The sequence below is a fragment of the Leptinotarsa decemlineata genome, unplaced genomic scaffold (assembly GCF_025532065.1).
Source record: "Leptinotarsa decemlineata unplaced genomic scaffold, Ldec_3_MD MMD2_tig00026314_RagTag_RagTag, whole genome shotgun sequence".
In the NCBI taxonomy this organism is placed as follows: domain Eukaryota; kingdom Metazoa; phylum Arthropoda; class Insecta; order Coleoptera; family Chrysomelidae; genus Leptinotarsa; species Leptinotarsa decemlineata.
Window position 1 is genome coordinate 7523006 of NW_027412684.1, and position 23684 is coordinate 7546689.

A 23684-nucleotide genomic window follows, 5' to 3' on the forward strand; every position below is an offset into this window, starting at 1 on the left:
TAATAATTAATTACGGGAAAACTACGGTACTTAGAGAGATGAAACAAAGTGCACTGTTTTTCAATCAAGTGAACTATAAACCAAAAATCATGAGACAAGCTCATTTCGAGATACATTTAACAGTATACATTTGACATTACAGTTACGTTTAGTGAACATATTAACAAAATTATGATAACTTCAATGAAATTACTCGGTTACTTTGTTACAAATTGGTCCTGCTTTGCTGATATAGACAGTCTGGAAATACTTCACCTCACATTTTTCAGAAGCAAACTAGAATATGCCACAGTCATTTGGTCACCTTCATATAAAAACGCATTAGACAGTATTGAATCTGTTCAAAGAGAATGTTTCAAACATATATTCTTTAAATGTTATGGCTATTACCCCGAAAGAGAATATGCCCATCAAAACCTTTGTTTGTTTTATTCAAGGTAGTTGACAATGTTTCGTAGTGCATTTCATTAGTTCTGACTTCCATTGTCTAATATGACATAAATTGATTTGAAATACCTGAAAGAATCGATAAAAAAATAAAGAAAGAAATTATCTGAAAAATAACAGTTATATTTTTATTAAAACAACGATAAAAATAAAATAAAAACAACAATAAAAATCAATTGGCGCTCCGGGGCGACTTCATTGATTCCAGTGGCGCATTTGCTTTTTCAGCTGCAGGAAAACCCGGAAAAACCTACAGCACCACATCATCTGAAGATCTTGATCTAACAATGTCCTCTCTCTTATAAAACAAAATGTAGGGTGTCTCCAGAGGCTCCAATAAATTCAATGCTTCGCCAGAACACTTAGTGACACGACTATCGTCAAACTTAAACCAGTCCGTTTCTTCTTTGACCAAGGCGTAATAATGACCAAATTCAACGCCAGAACCACAGTGAACAATGACTGCATGAATATTATAATAGTGGCTTGCTAGGTTGAATTGTTCATCTATTTCGAACCTTCCAAAGAGTTTCTTGCTTCCGTTAGAGGTTGAGTCTTGTTTGAAAATCATCAGTGTTATTATTAGATTGACTGGAGCCTCAGCTATACTTGTTATATTAGGAAAACAAAAACTGAAATGACAATGAAATAAAATACCAGCAACAACCTAAAAAACTATAATCACGAGATGGAAATTAAAAAATTATTAACAGGAAATGAAAAATTAAATATGAAAAGATTACAAACCAAGTTACTTCACGACGCGACGTTTCAATTGTTAGTATCCACAATCGTCTTTAGGTAATAACTCAGTTATCACCAGCAGCCTTTGCAATTCCAGCGATATGATTATGCCAAGACATATTGGTGTCCATTTCAACCCCCAAGGAAGTTATCGTAGCCGAAAGCGCAATTGTCTGTTGTGCCATTATTATATCCGGTTCGGGGACATGTATCTTTTTGGAGAAAATCGATGTTTGGGTTTTCTTGGCATTGAATTGAACCTGGTTACTTTCTCTCCAACCTCCTGCTGCCGGTGGAAATGTGCATCTGCAACCGATATCCTGGAATGCAAATGAAAGATCGAGACAAGTTTGCTGTCATCAGTAAAGCAAAATATTTGATTCTTGGTTCCTTCCATCAAGTCATTGATATACAATTAAAAGGGGGTTGGAAATAATATTTCCGAGGAAAACCAGCGTTGATGATGAAAGTAATGCTCATAGGCTCTGTTGGAGACTTTTCTTATGGTTTGGTCTATGTAGGTTCTGAAACAGTTATTTTGTATATACAGTATGTCCCAGCTGCAACTTGTCACTGCCCAATCTGCGAATTGAAAATCACTCAGACTCGTCGGTTTCTATTCCAGGGATAAACAATTTCATCAAAATCAAATACATCACCATTGTGTTGTCAACCCCCTCATCCCCAGCACCCCTTACTTTAGAATTTTCAATGGGATTACTATACTTGTGATAGGATAGACCGGGGCTACAATTAACAATAAATATATTTTTAGTTGTAGCTGAGAAATAATTCAATATTTAGACTTGATTTTCGAGATACATGATGATAAAATCATTCAGGTATTACGTAATGACCTCAAAACTAGCTTAATAGTATCGATGCCGTAGATAGAACGTTTTTTCCCAAAAATGGAGATTGTTAATTGTTTCCTCGGGTTTGGGGCTAGAATTAACAGGTATGGGACAAGTATTAACAGAAGGGGTAAAAATTAACATAGGTTATGCTGACTAATATAAAGAAAAATAAATATACGAAATCCCAAAATACTTTTAAATATTTCAACGTAACAAAGTAAAATAACTATTTATCAGTCTTGAACAGGACATATTTTTCATATTCAAACTTAATCAGATATATAACTTAAACAACATCATACGATGAGGTAGAAAATAGCACATTTTTTATCTTGAAAGCTAGGTAATGAGTCTTTGATAAACATCTTTAAACTTAATTATTATCGTCTTCAGACTTAAACAACATATATAAAATATAGTTTAATACAAAATCAACAGAAAATATCACGGATTAGGAACTGTTTTAAACACCTACGAACTGAAAGAGTAATCGTATTAATCTTCTGAATTACAATTCAAACAACAGAAATCTCTGATATCACCTTTGATACATTCTGCTTGCGCTCAATCCTTGCAAGAGATACTTTCGATCCATTCATCAACAGCATTGTTGACAGCACTTGTTGACACTGCAAGTGTAACCAGTAAACCTCTTTCGCCAGCTGTCACAGCATCGACCTGCTTTATGCCGTTCCCTGCTACAATTTTCTTTGGTTTTTGTACAGTTGTGATACCTTTGAAAAAGAACAAAATATATAGCTAGGTACCTAGTTATAATAAAAACTTAATTCAAATACTAAAAGTATAGGTAGGAGGTATATAAATCAAAATAAGAAAAATTGATATGCGGGTAAAATAAGTACCCACCAGTCTCATCAACGTTCCAAATCCGTGATGGTTGAAAATCGAATCTTTCTACTGCCGATCTGTACTTTTCAAAAAAAAAACAGATAGACATTAGTTTCTCTTCATAAAACCCGTAAACCAGTCATTGCCCGCCATCTAATTAGTTTTCCAGGATTCTGGGACCTTCTCAATATTGTAAAACATAGCACATTGATACGCTGATTTTTTTACTTCAGTGGGCAGCAATCCAAAATAAATATTAGCACACTTTAATAAATACCCTATTATGATTGATTCTTCTTCTTCAGCATTGAAGACTAACCGGGATTCTTTGTAACCCATTTCTACTGAAGCACCCGTTTTTTTTTCACAAATTCTTTGCGACATCCCTGTAATTTCTTTTCTTCACAATAATCTCTAGCGCAGCCAGCTAGTAAACCTCTATCGATGTGGTGCCACGCGTGGTTGCCCGTTTATAAGTTCTCATGCTGTCATACCCAAAGAAGAAACATAAAATAATCATTCACAAACATTCAGCTATTCTGTTAATACTAGTGTGTTACTGTTAATACTAGTGGTCGAGTGTGAATAGGTGTGAGCCACAATAAAACGTTGCGGGATGCGGAGGACGGTCAGGACAGTCGAATAGATCCACTCAGTTCTGACCTAACCTTACCTATTATTTATCCAGAATAACGTTATCACGGAGCCATATAGAAGAAGTCATTTCCAAAATGCAAAAGATGCTTATTACTTTGTAAATGACATATTTATAAAACAAAACATTTATTAATTTTAATACATATTTTTTATGATGTCATTATACTCAAAATTTCCGAGACCTAAAATTCGATTGGGTTATCACATTTCATATGTTTTTCAAAAGATATTAATGTGATTCAGGTTAGTTCACCTCTATAGAACACAGGTAGTTCAAATACTCCATATTGCAGCTAAAACCAAACAAATGAAAATTATTTTTATTCAAATTTGCTCAAAAAATCCATTTTCTGTGAAATACGAAATGACACGGCTCATTTCATTTATTTTGCTTGAACAATGAAAACACAAACGAACAGAAAATTAAAAATTACTCCATTTCATGCTGAGGATGTTTGTCTCGGAGGGCCTCGAGGAAACAATTGCTTTCACAAAAGTAACAACCAACTGCCACATTAAATCTGAAATATGAGGTACGTGGAACGTAATGGCAATGTTTATTGAAGAAGTTGAGTGCAACATTCAGATGAGTTACTGCGTTTTTCAGTTGAGCTTGCTACTCGTTACTCTCGGAATTTGAAAACGATTATACTCTTTGTCGTCTGACAAATGACCAAACATTAGTTCCCGACACAAACTTAAAATAAATTGTCGGTTGATTGTAATATGAATATTATGAATCATAGTGGAAATATTGTTTGTCAAGGGGGTGTACGAACGAATGCAGTTATATAAGAGTAAGAAATTTGAGGACTTTGCTGACCTACAAACGAAGTCACATAATAATGATATAAATCATTACATCGTTCATCAGGTATACAAAAAACACACTTCAATGTGTGATTTCCACAAAACCACCAGACGTATTCCACTATACGATAGCTTCTTCTGGCGTATCAATACTGTTTGTATAGAGTGGACCAAATTGGACAATTTCATATTTGAACTCTTGTTTTTAAACTGGATAGATGAAAACCGATACCTGTACATTTCCGAAAAGTTGCTGTAACGTTTTTCCTGTCAAAATTCTCTGATTTTTATGGAAACATTTTTGAAGCACTTTTTTCGTAGAATTCAATGGTGTGAATAATTTATTTTTCAAATGATATATCAATAGTCACTGATGGAGAACTATTTTTTTAATCAGACACCATGGATTTATTACTACATATTTCGATAGAGCTTAAAAAGTGCCTTTCCAAAAGTGTAGCACTCTTGATGTTTTGCTAGAGTCATCTTTGAAACACAATACAGAACTTCAAGGTTATTTCGTGTAGAATGTGGAACTCAAATTTTGATCAAGTAGGCTTTAGACAATGCAGCGATGAAACATAATGCAAGTCTTTACTAGTTCTGATTTAAACAGTAAAGACGCATTTCAGTTAGCGGTTTTCATTCAATTTTCAAATATATTCGCACTGAAGTATGAAAATTATGAAGGGTAGGATAGGTCTGAAGTGAGTGGGTCTATTCGATCCTCCACCGCCACCTGCAAGGGTTTATTGTGGCTCACACCTATTCACACTAGGACAAATAAACCCAGCTTCTTAACGAAGCCGATTAGTTTGTATGGTGAGTGGTCTTTCAGATCAGATGGTAAGAGTACGGATCTGCTGAACTCTAATAACCTGATTCGGTCCCCAGCGGGGCAGGCACACAGTATATGCTCTGTTTCATCTTTTCCCAAGCAGAGGCGACACACACTGTCTTCCGACAGTCCAAGTCTCTGCATATGATAATTCAAATGATAGTGACCAGTAAGAAGGCCTGTTAGACATCGTAATTCATCCCCACTGTAGTCCAACAACCGTTTGGTATCAAGCTTCGAAAGGTGAATAAACGCGTTGGAGTGAGCCAATCCTGGAAGATTCTGCCAAAAGTCCATAAATCTCTTTGCCATCCAGGTGTTCAATGTTTGTTTGGCAAAGCCCAAAGCGATGCCAATGACAGGTTCTGGTCCAATGAAGCGGCTTGCAGCACCCTCCTTTGCAAGAGAGTCAGCAGCTTCATTACCTTCCAGGCCAGTATGGCCAGGAATTCAGACCAGAGACAATCTGTTCTGTTAAGTCTTCCTATCGAGGAGAGTCGTTTTTGGCAATTTGCTACCAATTTAGACGTTGCTCGGTAGGAGCCAAGAGCTTTCAACGCCGTTTGACTGTCCGAGAATATTTTTATTGACTTGTGTGTGAGATTGGATTTATCCAATCTCTCCGCACACAATTCAATGACATAAATTTCCGCTTGAAATACAGTCGCATAAGTTACTAGGTAGGTAGATATCTCTGTACTGGGTCTGCGACTAAAAACAACTGCACCAGAACCGGAAGGTGTTTTTGATCCATCTGTGAACCAAGAACTATCTGCTCGTGATATTTCCTTCCCCCGGAGAAATCAGTCCTCTCTACTCGGGAATAGTACTTTATAAGGCAATTCGTAGTTGACAGTTGGAGGTAGAAAGTCGGAGGTCATAGATAGTGGAATGAGTTGGGAAAATAATATTGATGCCATAAGCAAAAAAGTGAACACAGGTTACTATGCTATATTGCAATTAAAAATATGTTCAATACCAATCAACTCATCAATGTATATAAGCTCTAATCTACTGCAACATATTCTATAACATCAACATCTGGGGATGCTCTACTAACTCAAGCAGAATATTTGTTTCCAAAAAAAAAATTATTCGATTCATTTTTAATCTAAAACCAGATGAATCGTGTCGACCATATTTTCAAAAATATAAAATTTTAACAGTCCCATGTATTTATGTTTTCAAATGAATAATGTTATTTATGCAACATGTTGAGATGTATCAGTTTCTCATTGCCATGGTTACCCAACTAGAAACGGAGACCTCGTCAGAAATCCTGCACACAACTCATCATTCTATGAAAAAAGCTCCCCATATAGAGGTATAAAGTTTTTCAATTATCTTCCGGCAAACCTGAGAGAGCAACGGAAAAAAAAATTTCAAATCAAAATTGAAAGTACATTTGCAAGACAAATGTTACTATAGTAACAAAGAATTTCTTGATGCAAAATGAAAATGTGTTTGCTCATATGTTTGAGTATAAATATAATGAATTTTTTCATGTATATGTGTACAAATCTATTGAATACTGATATTTTAATATCGTTGATTGTAAATTCATCTACCATCACACGGTTTTTTATTTGTGACGTATCCTATCATGCTGTATGTGATCTGTAAGGATTGAATAAAGATTAACATACCAAAATTTTTGCGTCAATGTGTGACAATGATTGAAACATGGATTCATCACTTCACTCCGGAATCAAAACGATCGTCATCTGATTGGAGAGCAACTGGTGAACCTCGTCCAAAGCATCCGAAAGCACAACAATTAGCTGGAAAAGTTATGGCTCCAGTATTCCGAGATGTGCGTGATGTAATATTCATAGACTATCTTTCGATCAAAACACTGATCAAAACTACATGAATGGAACTTTAAATTGCTTCCACATCCACCGTATCCGCCAGATTTGTCACTCAGCGACTACTGGCTGTTCGCAGAACAGAGATCTTATTGGTGAAACTGAGGCCTTTTTGGGGCGAAAGATAAATCGTTCTACAAAAGTAGTATTGCAATGTTAGAGCGGTGCTGGAATGTTTGTGTGGCTCTTGATGGAGATCAAATTGATGAATAAAGCCAGTTTTGAAAAAAACACGTTTTCTCTTTTACGCCCAAAACTTTTCATTCAGATGTTTTGCATACCGAAGAATCCGAAGGATATTTGGTTGGGAAATTTTCTCATTCCATTTGATCGATTAGGAAATATTTGGTGTTGAATAAACCCATTTATAGACATCACTTTTGAACCACCCAGTATGAACCCAAATAAACCTATATTTTTGAAAAGCACTCTGCCCAAGCAATTCAATCGAGTGAAATTATCTGAAATATTCTATTTGATTAAATATAAGTGTGATTTGTCACATATTATTCATTTGACACCCCTGTATATTAGTTATCATCATTGAAACACAGCTTTCATTAATCTCTACATCTTTTCCTCCGAATATTTCTTGGTGTCTCCAATGGGGAAGCAGCTATCGTCCACCCACCTGACGTTGATGCACCCTGTATGAATTATTAGCTTGCACTCTGCACCATAAATCCACATTAACAATTGAAATTATTCATTTACCAAAGCACAGATACAATACGCCAATTTTCAGTAGATTAATAATTTCCTGTTATAATATATTTTACCTTCAAAACAAATATCGCCCACAGTAAATCCAATATCAACATATATCCTGCTAATTGAAATACCGCTTTTATAGACTGTGACCAATCAATTGCAATCAGTGTAAAATTGAAATATATCTCACCATAATACTAATGCTCACCAACCGAAAGAAAACTCCATTTCGGTCAAGGGCAGTGCAGTTAATATCAGCCCCGACTCTGACATTTTTAGTACAGACATTTTAGAGACTTCTGAATTATCTTGTGTGGAGGTGTCATCAGGATAGATGTCTCTAATACAGGGGTGCGCAAAAGTCCGGAATAAAATTAATATCTTTTTAACTAGTATTTTAGGAAAAAAACGCTGAAACACATCAGCATTTTTTGGCAATAAAATGAAATTGTTTTTTCAACTCCTTAGCTGCAACCCTTCTCAACTTTTTTTTTCAAATGCAAACCTATGTCGTGTATGAGCTCATTGAAAAGCTCGTAAAAAATGGAATCTGACAATACCCTTTAATTATTTTTTACTCATGCGGTTACCACGAAATGAGAAAAAACTCTTTTAAAACCAAAAAAGAAATACCCACTTAGTGCTATTTACGGGTGAATTAACGTTGCAAAAATTAAATGAGTGGTTATGATGTAATTGCTCAACAATTGCTAAGGATCATCATAACCTACTTTCTAAAAGTTTACAAATTTTAGGAACAGACCAACCGGGCCAGGCACCACAACAAATTTTATTGATTTGAACTGATAACGTAATGTAGCATCAACATTCTGTGGATTTTATTTTTTCACCAAAAACTTACACATAAAATTAGTTCCATCCCACGCAATTGTTGACCAGTGTACCTCAACAAGAGATAAAGGTTGTTGCATTTTCTGTACCAAAATGAATACCCTGATAAGAACTAAAGTCCTGACTCAGTTTCAAAATTGTGGCATTTCTGGGTGAAATTGAAAATATGTATGTTTAGTTTATTAATTGGGTAACTTCAAAGTGTTCTTTTTTAATTTGCTAAACAAAAATGGTATTGTCAGAGAGGCAGCGTATCGAAGTCTTGATATTGTTGGGATGTGGGGATAGAATTCGGAATCAAAGTGAGATGTGTACTTTATTTAATGCAAAATATCCGGAAAATCACATTTTCCAGGCTACTGTGAGTAAGATCTTACACAAATTTGAAGAACATGGAACAGTGAAGGACTTGCCCAGAAGTGGCCGGCCACATGTTTTAGACGAAGATCAAAAATTGGACATTGCCGTATCTCTGCAGGAAAATCAACATTTGTCAACGGTTTCATTAGCCCAAAACAATCCTGCGTCTAAACGTACGATTGGGAGGTTTTTGAAAACAGGAAAATACCACCCATATGAGGTATGTCTTGTCCAAGAGCTCTTGGAAGATGACTATGACAGGCTTTTGCGATTTTGTGAGGAAATAATGAGGCGATGTGACGAGAATAATGGGTTTCCACTCAACATACTCTTTTCGGACGAAGCTACTTTTTATTTACATGGAGTAGTTAACAGGCACAACTATCGATTCTGGAGTCAGGAAAACCCACACTGGATATGCGAAGCTCGTACGCAGCATCCTCAGAAAGTAAATGTATGGGCAGGCATCATCAACAACAGAATAATAGGGCCATACTTTTTTAAGGGAAACCTTACAGCTGCACGCTACTTAGACTTTTTACGCTTTGAATTAGGCCCTGCTTTAGCTGTTATGTTTCCCAATGAAGCAGATACAGATATTCCCACTGAAATACTTTGGTTCCAACAGGACGACGCTCCCCCACATATTGGTATTAATGTCAGAGAATATCTCGATGACATATCTGCAGGACGCTGGATTGGACGACGTGGTACAATTGAATGGCCGCCAAGATCCCTAGACTTAACGCCATTAGATTATTTTTATCGGGGATATATGAAAGACAAGGTTTATCAAAATAGGCCGGCTAATATTGAAGATCTGAAAAGCAGAATTGGAGTGGAATCACATAACATACTGGCTGAGGCCAATCGTAATTCCGTAGACGGGTTTTACCATCGAGGGTGGAGGCCAATTTCAGCATCTGTTACGTTGATTTACCCGTAGATAGCACTAAGTTAGGTATTTGTAACTTTTCAAAAGAGTTTTTTCTCATTTCCACAAAAAAATAAAGGGTATGGTCAGAATCCATTTTTTACGAGTTTTTCAATGAGCCCATACACGACATAGGTTTGCAGTTGAAAAAAAAAGTTAGGGAGGGTTGCAGCTAAGGGGTTGAAAAAAAAATTTCATTTTATTGCCTGCTCACCCCTGTATTTCATTATGCTTTGACGAGCAATGAGAATGATGGAGTCGGCTTCATGATGAATTGAAATAGCTACAATATACTGATATATTTGAATGAATATGTGTGTTACTCATGAGTGCAATTTCGGTAATAGAGTGGGGTGATCTGAACTATTTTCATTTGTGGTTTTGGTAGTACTTAATGAACTTGTGTATAGTCGAAGTAAACAATATTGTGCACTCTTAAAGTTGGCGGCACTCTCAAAGGCCAAAAAACCAATACATAGAAATCAATCGGCAGCGAACTAGTCCACGTGGACTGTAGACTTGGCGGTTCGTATTGGATAATTTTTACAAACCAAGTTTTATGATTGGCTGAAGAGTCATTAAATTAAATTTGAAGTCATGTTACGGTGATGAATAGACATCGGGGAATGCGGTGTTGGTTATCGCCGTCGTATTCAGTTCAGGAACTGGTCGCGATTCGAGTATTGAAATTCGATATTGGTGCAGTTCAAATTACTTAAAATTTTTATTATCTGTTCAAAATGTGGCATCCTTGGACAAGTACCAACAGTAATAACGAGTGTGATGACAACGCAGGCTCTTTCCAGTGTAGCGATGGTGAACAATACGAAAAAGAGATACCAGTGAATAAGGTTTAAAGATTTGAAACACAGAGAGTATGTTTCAATGTATGTAAGAATCTACATCTCGAATTCGATTTCGAGGGAAACTATTACAATCAACATCAGATTTGACCGAAATTCATTTCTCAACTGTACGTAAAATAGTCAAAACCAAACACGCAAGATGCCATATGATACGGCATATATAAGGAATATATATATATATATATATATATATATATATATATATATATATATATATATATATATATATATATATATATATATATATATAATATATATATTTGTATATATATAAAAAACTGTTTATTTGCAAATTTATTCTGGTGACTTTTTACTGGGTGTCAGAAGTAATACCAGGATTCCATTAGATGACTAGGCGACTTCGGCAAAAATTTTGTATGGTTTTATAAATATAGGAAAGTGAAAAGGTTGGAGATTATTCATGAGAATAATAATCTGGGTCAATCTATTTTCCGGATTTTTTGGCCGTGGTCTGCAGGTTTTAATGCCTGACGTTTCGCCTACTACTGCGGTAGTAGGTGATAAGATAACGGTCAAAATGCTCGAATAGTTCTCAAGAGAACTGCTTGAACTTTTGTTGAGAACTTTCAACGCTGATCTGCGTTAGTTCTTGAAAAATATTTGGATGTAATTTTAATGAACTAGTATCATCGATCAATTTTGATTGAATTCAATGCCAAAATATCAGCGAAATGCCATATTCGTTGGGTATGCAATAATATGACTAAACTTGCACTAATTCAATTATTTGTCAAGTACTGAAATCACAGTCTATATTGAAAGTGAAAAAAATTTCAAAAAAATATACATTACTAGGTGTTATTCAGTTTCAATTCATCTATTTCTATTTTGGAGTCGTTGATTCCAGTCTTCAAGAAGACAAGTTGGCAACTATGAGCATGTATCAAATCCAGTCCGGTGTTGGTCAGCCCTTTGAATGTGATAAAATACTGCCACTATAGAATTATAAAAACGACTTTCGTAAACCCTTTTTAGATTCAATTGGTCTTTATTTACATTCTTCAGTCATTTTTGGTGGTAATCATGTTTTTTCATCTCGTTCTACTATCATGTCATTGATTTTTTGAAAAAGAGATAGTCATGCCAACTATAAAATGACAGTTACAATGAAAATTGAAGATTTCCTGAAAGCATATGTGGAATCTGAATATAAAACCAATTTTAGAATATTTATCGTTTCAGATTTGACTATCGAGACTCAAGTCTTGCCTACAAAAACATTACAAACATCTGATAATTATTATGAATGAAATTGCTAACATTGAATACCAAGACCAATACGATTTCCAGTATCTGATATATTTTCACAGCCTTCTGAACTTTCCAGGCAGAATTTTTTCTGCTTCACGACAAAAGTATAATTTTGAGGTTGAGGTCTAAAGAAATAGCATCATCATCATTCTGCCGATATAATAACAATTGATATCCTAGTTTTCCATCCAACTCTGGAGGTTAGAACTAGATGCCTGTACCGAAAAGATCAATCGACAAAAAGTGGAGTGAAATATTTTTCATTCATCTATTCATTTCCATCGTAGGTACCTACTAGCCCCACTGACGAGATCAGGTATTGAATCATGGGATTTTCCAGTAAAAGCTGCAGAGAGAAGCAGAAAGCAATATTTCAGATGTACTTTGTAAGGGGCCGTCGTTGAGACGTTTATCTATCTTTGATATTCGCAGTTTGTATTTCCGTCAATTCCATGAATGTTTTTTTTCTGAGGACAGCCACCACCTTTTTCCAGCATTGTATTTTCCATGATAAAAATGTTTTATAAACTCATCTTGAGGCATACTTTCGAATCATGAAAATATTAGAAAAATATATCATTTACCAATAGATGTATACAAATAAGATTATGAAATCAATAATTTAGAGTATTTCCATATCTACCGTTCACAATAATTCATAAAACCTCAATACCAGCTGAAAGTATTTGGCTTTCCTCTGATACGGAATCATATTTCAAGAGCTTATATGAATAGAGACTGTCTCGTATACAAGGATCGGGGTTCTTGACATAATGGGATATCGATATTTCTATTGGAAGAGGCCCGTTATGGAATCTTTCAGAATGAATTATGAAGTTTATTGACAGTAAGGACATGTTATTGAATCAAGTGGTACAGTCACAATGGTCTGAACGAAAACAGAATTGTGTCGCTATTATCAAAGATTCATCAATGTTTGATGGGTAAAAATTGTTTTCGGTATCAATAACTTCCTCACTTTCACCCGAAAGAGAGAGAAATAATCACTTTGAGAAATCTAAATGACATTATAAGGTTCAAGTCACTTGTCATTTTCGACTTTTTGAAATTATCTTCACACATTTATAATGTGATTTTTTTTATATTCTGTCCGATGAAGTAAGGGTCAAAAAAACTGAGGAGACAGATTTTTTTTACTATTTGAAGATTCATAACCGATATCATTGAATGTTTGTCTCAAAAACTGATTAGTTGGCATTATGACATGTAACATGGAGCTTCTCTCAATAATATGGTCTTTCTTTTCATCAGTTAGAATTTCCATTGTCTGATATGATATAAATTAATTTGAAATCTGTTTATCTGTTTAAAAATCTGAATCCCTGAAAGAATCTATAAAAAATCAAAATAAATAAATTTAAAAAAAATATCAATGAAATACAATACAAGCAACAACCAAAAAGTAAGAAAATTGAATTATTAACACGAGATGAAAATTTAAAAAATTATTAACAAGAAATAAAAATTGAAAATCAAAAGATTCCAAGCCAAATTACTTCACGACGTTTCGATTGTTAGTATCCACAATCATCTTCGGGTGATAACTGGACTTATTTCTCCGAGATCTGACTATTTATAGGTCATTCGAGTGTTTTCACCTTTCTCCTCTCATGTCTCTCCGTTTCATCGGATTTAGCGGGAGCTGACCGTTTGGCGGAAGTTGGTCGTGTTCCGCTTGAATAGAAGTTTCCATATGTTACGTATCTCTACGCTAGCTTGGCTAAATGCGTTGTTGGAAACATATGTGCGACTTTTTTGAATTTTCTCCTAAACCAGTGTTCTTTCTTGTGGATGATTTTAGCTTGAACTCACTTGAAGTTATGTTGATGAGTCCAAACGTGCTCTGCTATTCCTGATTTCTTCTCGTTGTGTGTTTCTTGTGCTCAGCAATGCGAATTTTTAATGGCCTCTTAGTTTCACCGATGTATGATTCTCCGTACTCGCAGGGTATCCGGTAAATGCAATTCTTGGAATCGTAGTTCGCGTTTGGTGGCCTGATTTTTGTGAGACTGCTACGGATAGTATTCCCAGATCTGAAGCAGGTTCCGATGGTATACTTGGACCCAGTTCTTCTCATCCTTTCCGACAATCTTTTGATGTATGAAGTACGAGTACTGGTTGTGGTTTCTTCTTCTTCTTTTCTTTTTCGTGAGGCTCTTGCTGTCTTCTAGCTGAAGTCTGTTCCACCATCACTTTGGAGTAACCATTCCGTTGAATGGTGTCTAGTTCCTTTTCGAGACCTTCCTTTGTATTACAGATGAAGCGAAGACAGGGAAGAGAGAATAGGTGAAATCACTCGAATGACCTATTAATAGTCAGATTTCGGAGGAATAAGTCCAGTTATCACCCGAAGACGATTGTGGATACTAAACAATCGAAACGTCGTGAAGTAACTTGGCTTGGAATCTTTCAATTTTCAACTTTCATTTCTTGTTGATGAGTTTTTTTCAATTGTCGTCTTGTGTTGATATTTCAATTTTTTATTTTTTGGTTGTTGCTTCTTTCATTTCATTGTAATTTAAGGTATTTTGCTTAATGTAATTGTTTTTTCTTTAGCTAATCTTTCAAATTTTTTACAGATTCATTCAGAGATTTCAAATCAATTTATACTATATTAAATAATGGTCCAAACTAATGAAATGCACTACGAAACATTGTCAACCACCTTCAAACAAATATTCCTTCTTTCTTGAGTAACGGCTAGATGTTTCATACTAGGTAATTCATTCAAAAAATAAGGTGAATTTTCATTTTCATCAAAAAATATATATTTATTCATCTATTTCTATTCTGTATTCTCCAAAGTAGTCGCTCTCGTCTTCGAGCTCTCTCAGCGATTCGGTTCTATCTTCTTAATTGTCACGAAACGCCGTCCTTTTATAGGTCTATTCAATCTTGCCAAGAGGAAAAAGTTGCCAGAGGCCAAATCTGGTAAATACGGTGGCTGAGACATGATTACGGTGTTTCTATTGGCTAAAAAATTACGAACAAGCAATGATAAGTGAGCAGGTGCATCATCGTGATGCGAAAGTGATGAATTCTTGTTTCACAATACCGGACATTTGTACTACATCAAGGTAATACTCCTAATTGACCGTATAACCATGTGACAAGAACTCCTGATGTACTACGCCATGGTAATCGAAGAAAACAGTGAGCAAAACCTAGACATTTGTTCGAACTTGACGTGCTTTTTTAGTCTTAGCTCTGTAGAGCTCCCCCATTAGGATAATTGGACTGAGGTTTCAATGTCATTACCATATACACATGATTCGTCTTCAGTTATGACCCTTCCAAGCAAATCTGTATCACTGTTGACGTGATTCAACAATTTTTGAGCGATGCCCCTGCTACGTTTTTTTTTTGTTGAAATCAGCAATTTCGGAACGTTCTTCGCTGCCATACGCTTCATGCGTGTACGTAGCACGTGAAATAACAACATTCACCTTGACAAAATGGTTTAGACTTTCACGGTTTTCAGTGTCGTTGCTTTTCGTGTTTGAAAGCCGTGGATTTTTGGAATTTCTTCCTGACGTTTCTCTAGCGCGAGTGGCTAGCTTCTTCAGAGGTTTACCCATCATGGCTTGCTGTCCGATGACAATTTTTTAGGCTTCGTAAAGCGTATTTATGCCTTGTCAGGTAATCAGTTGTATTTGTACCTGAATTTGTATCTGTATTCGTACCTGCACTTGAACCTGGAACATTAACAATCTTGCTGCCTGTTGTCCTGTTCATTATTCTCGAATTCTTCAAAATGGGGTTACATATTTGATTGAGGTTCACCGCTTCATTTTTTCTGTTAAAATTATCCGAGTGTTTGTGGATCTCTATTGCCTCCCGTACCAGTCGGCTAAGGTATCCCTGGTTGGGGGCAATTAGTTCTGTGTTCTCAAACAAAATTCTGTGGTCTCCTTTACTCAGTGCGTGTTCTGCCACAGCTGTTTGGCATAGTCTGCAGTTCCTTTTATGCTCTTTTAGTCTTGTTCCCATGGATCGTTTGGTGGTTCCGATATATACCTTTCCACAAGTGCACGGAATGCGATAGACCCCTGCTGCTGATAATGTCTTTAGTCGACCTGAGGCTTTGTTGTATCTTCCTTGTGGGTTTGGAGACTGTTTCGATGTCGTGTTTGCCCAATAGTTTTCCAATTCTATCCGTGACCCTAGGGACAAACGGTGGATATGCGCGTACAAACATTCTGAGCCGTGGTGCCCTTCGGTCTCATGGCTCTTCCGGTCTCGAAGGCACTGTATCCATTCGCTCTCAAGGTCACTTCCAGGTATTTCAGTTTCCTCTCCAGATGCTCTGGTTCACATATTCTCCTAGCCCGTTCCGTTAGAGTGGAGATAACTCCTCTCCAGGTTCAAGTGTAGGTACGAATACAGGTACAAATTCAGGTACAAATACAACTGATTACCTGACAAGGTATGAATACGCTTTACAAAGCCTAAAAGATTTTCATCGGACAGCAAGCCATGATGGTTAAACCTCTGAAGAAGCTAGCCACTCGCGCCAGCGAAACGTCAGGAAGGAATTCCAAAAATCCACGGCTTTCAAACTCGAAAAGCAACGACACTGAACATTCACCTTATTTTTTTCAACAATATGCTGTTTTAGAAACAGCCTTTGAATTCAAATGGAAATAATTTTTTGATCGAGTTGTTAACCCTTTCATCGGCAATGGGAAGTATTTTTCCCACCATCAAAAAAGTATGTTATAAAGAGGAATCGCTCAATATTATTGAACTAATAATGAGGTGCCCTCTATCGGACCATATCATAAGTTATACATTTTAGTTGACTTATTAGTCTGCACAATTAGTGTACAGTCGACATTCCTTTGTAACTGTAATCAATTTAATAGGTATTTTGAGACGTGTGAAAGTGATTTTCGTACTTTTTTTCGAATAAATCTAATGACAGGTAAGAGCTAAGACATTATATAGTAATTTTCAGTATTCACCTATGAAACCCGTAAAAAGGGGATACAAAGTATAGTGTTTGGCAGATGCAACTACAGGCTGGATATATGAATTTGGGATCTATACAGGCAAATCAGATACTGGCCAAGCCACATATCTTCTGGGAGAAAAAGTTGTTACCAACCTCACGGCTGAACTAAAAATCAAAACTGCTTGGTTGCTTTTGACAACTTTTTTACATCGGTAGCTCTCATGGAAAAATTGCTGGGATATGGAATATATGCAGTTGGTACAGTACGTCCAGATAGAAAAAACCTTCCAGAACTATTCAAGAACAAAAAAACTCAATAAAAATTCGAAAAGAGGAGAGTTTATGTTCCAGAATAAAGGAAAAATCTCGGCTGTAGTTTGAATGGATAGTAAGCCAGTTTATGTCATAAGTAATCAATTTTCTGCAGAAGACACATGTAGGATAAGTAGAAAAAATGAAGATGGGTCCAAAGAGCAACTTTACTGTTTTGTCGCTATAGCCGAATATAATCGCCGAATGGGCGGTGTCGATGAATTTGAACGTTATAACGTTGGACGGAGATTTACGAAATGATGGCATCGAATTTTCTACTATATGTTGGATATGGCTATTGTCAATTCCTAAATTCTCATGAATATAGATGAAAAAAGAAAAGTGGATCAGTTGTGTTACACACTAAACTTGGCCAGGCAATTGATAGGCGGGTTCTCTTCAAGGAAAAGAAGAATAAAACCAATTCCATTCTAATCAAACAAGAAAATTGTTCCAGAAGAAGTGAGGCTTACCAAAGTTGGAACACATTTTCCCAATCAAAAAAATAATTATAGAAGATGTAGGCTATGTAGTTCTAAAGAAAAAGAAAAACGTACTAGATACGTTTGTTCAAAGTGCCAAGTGCCTTTATGTGTACAACCATTTGTTTGAAGGTGATTGACAATGTTTCATGATGAATTTCACTAGTTTGGACTGCCATTGTCTACTATATAAAACCAGCGAATCAGGAATAGCAGACCATGTTTGGACCCATCAAGACAACATCGAGTGGTCCCAAGCTGAGATCTTGCACAGAGAGGAACATTGGTTTAGGAGAAAATTCAAGGAAGCCGCTCACATGTTGTCCAACAACGTATTCAGCCAAGCCAGCGTAGAAATACGCAACATATGGAAACCCATCATCAAGCGAAAAATAGCCAACTCCTGCCAAACGGGCATCTCCCACGGAACCAGTGAAGCGGAAAAGTGGAAAGCGGGGATAAGTGAAAGTACTCGAACGACATATAAATAGTCATCTCTTGGAGGAATCAGTCCAGTCATCACCCGAAGACGATTGTAGATACTAACAATCAAAACGTGGTGAACTAACGTGACTTGGAATCTCTCAACTTTTTATTTTTATTTTCTTTTTTCATTTCTTTATTTTTATTTATTTTTGTTCAATTGTTCTATTTTACTTGTATTTCATTTCACTATTATTTCATTTCAGGTTTATTTTGCTTAATATAATTGTTATTTTCAGTTATTCATTTTCAATCCTTCTTTTTTAGTTGGTTCAGGGATTTCAAATCATTTCATATAGTAGACAATGGAAGTCCGAATTCAAAACATTTCATGGAAAGTAAAATGTATTTTTTCTATAAATTTTAAAAAGCATTCATTCGTTTTTAACATTACTCATTTAGGCAGTGGGAAATATACGTCCCACCTCCTGAAAAAAGTGGGGAGTGTGTTTTTTGAAAATTAGTTTTACCGTTCCGCATTCCTAAAAATATCCCAAACATTATAACATAAATAATAACAGCGTAATTTTGTTTGATCGCTCATGCCCATGCAAGGATTAAGTATACCTCATATCTTCGGTAGCACATCCTCCAGATAAAAATGAGAACCTTCCTCGTGGATAAGCTGATGTGACACAGACAGAAGAAAAATGTGTCATAAATTCTGAGCACTTTTAAAATTTGTTGAACAATTTTTCGCTACTGAAAAATAACTGCAAAATATTTTCAAGAAGTGGAAGAAAAAGGTTATCTGTGCAATTCCAACAATGAGAATTATTGATATGTCATTCAATTTCTGCATTTCTCGCGAACAAAATTTTACTGATGTTTTACTGTTTCTTGTGAAATTTTTTGTAAGTGAGTTTTCCCTTCTAGACTCTTTACTACTATTTATGACGAAATAATAACCGGAAAACCGTATTTCTACAAATCAGTTTACCAATATTTCAACTCAAGAATAGGGCAAAATTCAATGAGGTGACAAGTGAAACTATTTTGTTGTTTTCTCACTTCAACTTTCGAATGCAATTTTTGAAGAAGCTGCTGATCAAAAAGTAATAATCGGGAATATAATCATGATCTATCTGATGCACTGTGATGAATATTACTGGAGTTCAATCCCAACACCAAACCGTTATTTTCAACATTTCGACACGTGTTTCAATCACCAAGTGATCATTTTCAAGAGGAAGATTGAACTATTCAAAGAACTAAATAAAGGTTTATTGTTGAGATTGAACTCCAGTAATATTCATGAGTTATGTGAAGAAAAACTGAAAGCTCCTCAAAATGACATGCAATTTGAGAAATCTCACGTTCAAAGGTAAGACCTCCTTAGTCCTCAGCTCGCATAAGTTTTGACCTCCGAGGGTTACCGTTCATAAGGGTTCGATAGCAGGTTAACAGAAAAAATATATTTTAAACATATCTCCTTCCCAATCAGGTCAGTATAGTAACATCAACTCCTTAGAGGATGTCTAAACGCCAGGACTAAAATAATTCCTTGAAAGTGCCCTTCTTGAAAATGGAATTGATGTCTGTTTTCAGATTTCTTAGAAGGAAAGAAATAGAATATTGATGGTAACCTTGCATATTTCAAAAATGTATTCGATTCTAGCTAGAAGGAAATAGAAATGATTGTATTTCAATTGAAAAATGAGCGTCGAATAAAACGATATGAATTTTGGTTTTCTTTCATATCAAATACCAGTTGAATTGCCACATTTTTCCTTCAATACGGCGAAAGTCATATATGTCTGGTGAGATTTTCCACCCAGTTAACATCATTAAAAGTGATAAGGCAATGAACGTAGTGTTCTCATTTTTTTTATAATCTATCGAAAACACGTTCACTAAACCAGTACAAAAGTACTGTCTCTCAACGCTAACCAAGTTAGCATCCTCAGGAGATGAATAGTTGTAGAATTTGTCAAATTCACATTTTTCATACTTCTGTAATCTTCGGCGTGAAATGAATCAGAAATACGCGACGCGACGGAATGTTGCTGTTTATCGTTTCGAAGTTCAACTCAGTACACCTCAAATATCATTGTTTACGAACTCTTTCATCTGGAAAACTGCGTTTATGTGGAATAAACTACCTGAGCGGTGCTTGTGTGTGTAGCGATTCACATTGAATTTGAATCGCTGAAGATCAAATTCAATTGGATTCCAATTGAAGCACCGCTCTGATAATGCCTTAAGGATTTTCCTACGGTATTTGTATTCTGTAATTAAAAAAAACTACCTCCCAATGTGCATTTCGTTAACAAAGTAAACATCATCAGTAAATGACCAGTCTTTATCATCTCTTCGTGTTCTGATTCTGCTACGGAGAAATTATTTTCTAGTTTGGGAAAGCGTTTATTCTTCCAGAATGTATGTGAAATGATATATCTACAGAGTTTCATTGGTTTCTGAATTTTTCCTTTCTTTCTGTGAATGTTTCCTTTCAAATTCTTCAATCCACGTATGCAAAAATGAAAGGTCAAAAGATTTTCCCAAAAAGCACTAATTCCATACCTCACAAAAGTTTCCACAAATCAACTCGACTGTGGAGCCAAGCGTTTGTTTTATATTCTCTCCAACTGTAATGTTTAGAACAATTTCCCGGCTTCGGAATTACCTAATTTTTTTAGAAAGAAGCTCCCTATTTCATGGAACTACTCACAAATTTATAGAGAAGTGGTCGTTTGAGTCTAGAGAACGATATACGCCGCCCTGCATTGTGTTGCACTTTTTAACACCACTTTCAGGGGCTTGTGATTACATTGTCACCTATAGAAGAACTAGAAGAAACGAAACAGCATGAATATGAGTGGAATATTTTTTACTCTCCATAAGAATCAATTATTGAAATTCACATCGAAAGATCAATACGTACAGGATATAGTTTAATTTGAGAATGAAGTTTGAGGACATAAGATTTCACTCATACTCGGTGAACAGTTTTTCCTGTTATCGTTGAAGAAACATATGAATTTCGTTTCGAAAATTATGTATAGGCTTCGTCTCAAATCTACGAAACCTGTTAGAAATAGTAAATATAAAATATATGACTAGATGCGTTACTACTGATTATTTACTTTTTTATATTCAGAAATGTTGATTTATATAATGTAATTCGATGATAGTGATATTCAATTTCACTTTGGCCATCATATATTTGTTCAATTTCATTTCATTTCAATTTTAATTTTCAGTTGTGAAATTTTCCGAATTGAAAATTACGCATTTTTATTTGTTCACAGTATCTATAAATATATATTCGAAACATAGAAGTAAGGTTGATCCATCATTTAAAAATCAAATCAACATCTTTTAGATAACGGCCATGAACGCATAATATGTAAGATGTATTTTAATCAATTAAAATTATTTTTCTTTCAGCATTTTGAAGATGGTCTCATCCATATGACTTTGATATGTAATTATTTTTGATTACTGATAACTTCCACCTTCAAACATTCGCAAAGTTTTTGTTTGTGATAATTAGTCAAATACACGGTGTTTTACTAATTATTTGGATCCCTAAAAAACCTCAATGGAACATCCCAAAATAAACGTCACTCAGATGACGGTCATGATTGTGTTAATTCATGAAGTATCAAAATAATCGAAACGATGCTTTCAAAATGGTAAAAAAGACTTCGTTTTGGATTACTTATAACTCTCATCGTCGAATATTAGCTAATTTCAGTTTGTTAAAATGAGGAAATAGAATATTATGTACCTAACTTTTTTAATTCATCAGCTCAAACAAATTATTCTATATTAGATATATTCACGATGTTCATTATTTCACTAAAAATTTTTATCATGCATGCAAAAAATGTAAATATGAGTTTCAACATTGAACTTCATCGGCATGACTTCCATCATATGATCCATATTCTGCAAATACAATGTTCATTGGAATAGTATTGTTTGAAGGTGATTTTTGGAAAGAATGAAAATATTTTTCAGATGATTCTTTAGGTGTTTTAATTTTCCTCACCGGGGAGAAATTTTAAGGTGTTACAGTATCTCCACAAATGTAGTAGTCAGACTGATTAATCTAACTAGAAAAGTTATATTCAAAAGTTGTGCTCGATTCTCAACCACGTAGTTGTAGAAGAATTCAGAATACGACGTTTTTCTAAAATGAATTGTGTTGTATTTGTTGTTATTTGAAATTATTAACCATTGTGTTTTTGGTTTGTTTTTCAACGCTTCAAATCTTCACTAGTACAAAGCCTAGTTACTATTTCTTTTGTGAGCTACTGACAATTGGCTCATAAGTTTTGGTTGGTTATTCACCGAGTTATATACCTAGGTCTATTCATGATGATAATTTAATCTTTTTTGACGAAATTTTGTATAGTGTGTACACGATGTGTACCGATGAAGCTATGGTGTTAGCAAAATGCCTCTAGAATGAAATAAAATCTATTATTTTTATGGAAAGTGTTATTGATTTTCATCAAGTAACAGGACAGTCCATTGATATTGCTGAATAGGTGAAAATTAGGTGTAAAGTTCAGGTTAACTGGTTAAACTGTAGCAGTCAACTTAACTGACAAAGCAGCAACCTCGACAATGTTTCTTTCATTCTAGAAGACGCCTCATTAAGAAAAAAATCAAAACTATTGAATATATCAATCTCTCAGACTTTTTTTATAATATACCATATCTAAATGTTGTCGAATTTTGAATAATTTTTTTAATCTTTCACACCAAATAGTTCTATTTATAATAATAATGATAATAATAATAATTATTATTATTATTTATCTTTGTACACATATTTAAAGAGATAACAATAATAGGTATTCGACAAAGATAAAGTGGCGAAGTGTCACCCGTGGGTGTTTTTCAACTTAACCATGAAAATACAATATTAATTTACAATTTTCTTAATTATCTTAACTATAATATCTATATACGATGAGTATAATTGTATTAAATTGTAGAATAATTCTGCTGTTTGAGATCTATCAAATCAATGAGTACCTTAAATTCATAAAGTAATTGACTGGTCATTATTCGTTCTGTTGATGCAGAGTTCGACATTTGTTATTCATATTGAGCTGATAATAGGGATTTCAAAATTTTTTCAAAGTTCATCAGAGTATATGTACTGTAATCATACGGAAGTTGGTTATAGAACTTACAGGCGTTGTACGTGAAAGATCGCTAAAAAATGGAGGTTTTATGTTTGTACATTGCTAGTAACCCCGAGTTACGAGTGTTATAATCACTCAGATTCCCTATTTTAATCAGTTTGTCATATAGATATGTTGGTGTTCTATATTTCAGTACTTTATGAGTCATATTTGATATGACTCGTTTTCTCATATCTAACAATTTCAGTTCTCGCATTTCCGA

The 23684-nt window shown here is 35.0% G+C and overlaps 2 protein-coding genes across 2 annotated transcripts in view; one reads left to right on the forward strand and one right to left on the reverse strand.

Moving 5' to 3' along the window:
• Positions 1 to 23684, forward strand: part of LOC111507595 (cholecystokinin receptor) — a 324837-nt gene that overhangs the window by 151303 nt on the left and 149850 nt on the right. The window lies entirely within an intron of this gene.
• LOC141485183 (uncharacterized) lies at positions 591 to 5710 on the reverse strand. The gene is made up of 2 exons (XM_074181408.1): positions 2591 to 5710; positions 591 to 1511 (listed from the first exon to the last, which is right to left on the reverse strand). The coding sequence occupies exons 1-2, from the start codon at positions 2654 to 2656 to the stop codon at positions 1257 to 1259; spliced, it is 321 nt and encodes a 106-aa protein (XP_074037509.1). The 5' UTR covers positions 2657 to 5710; the 3' UTR covers positions 591 to 1256.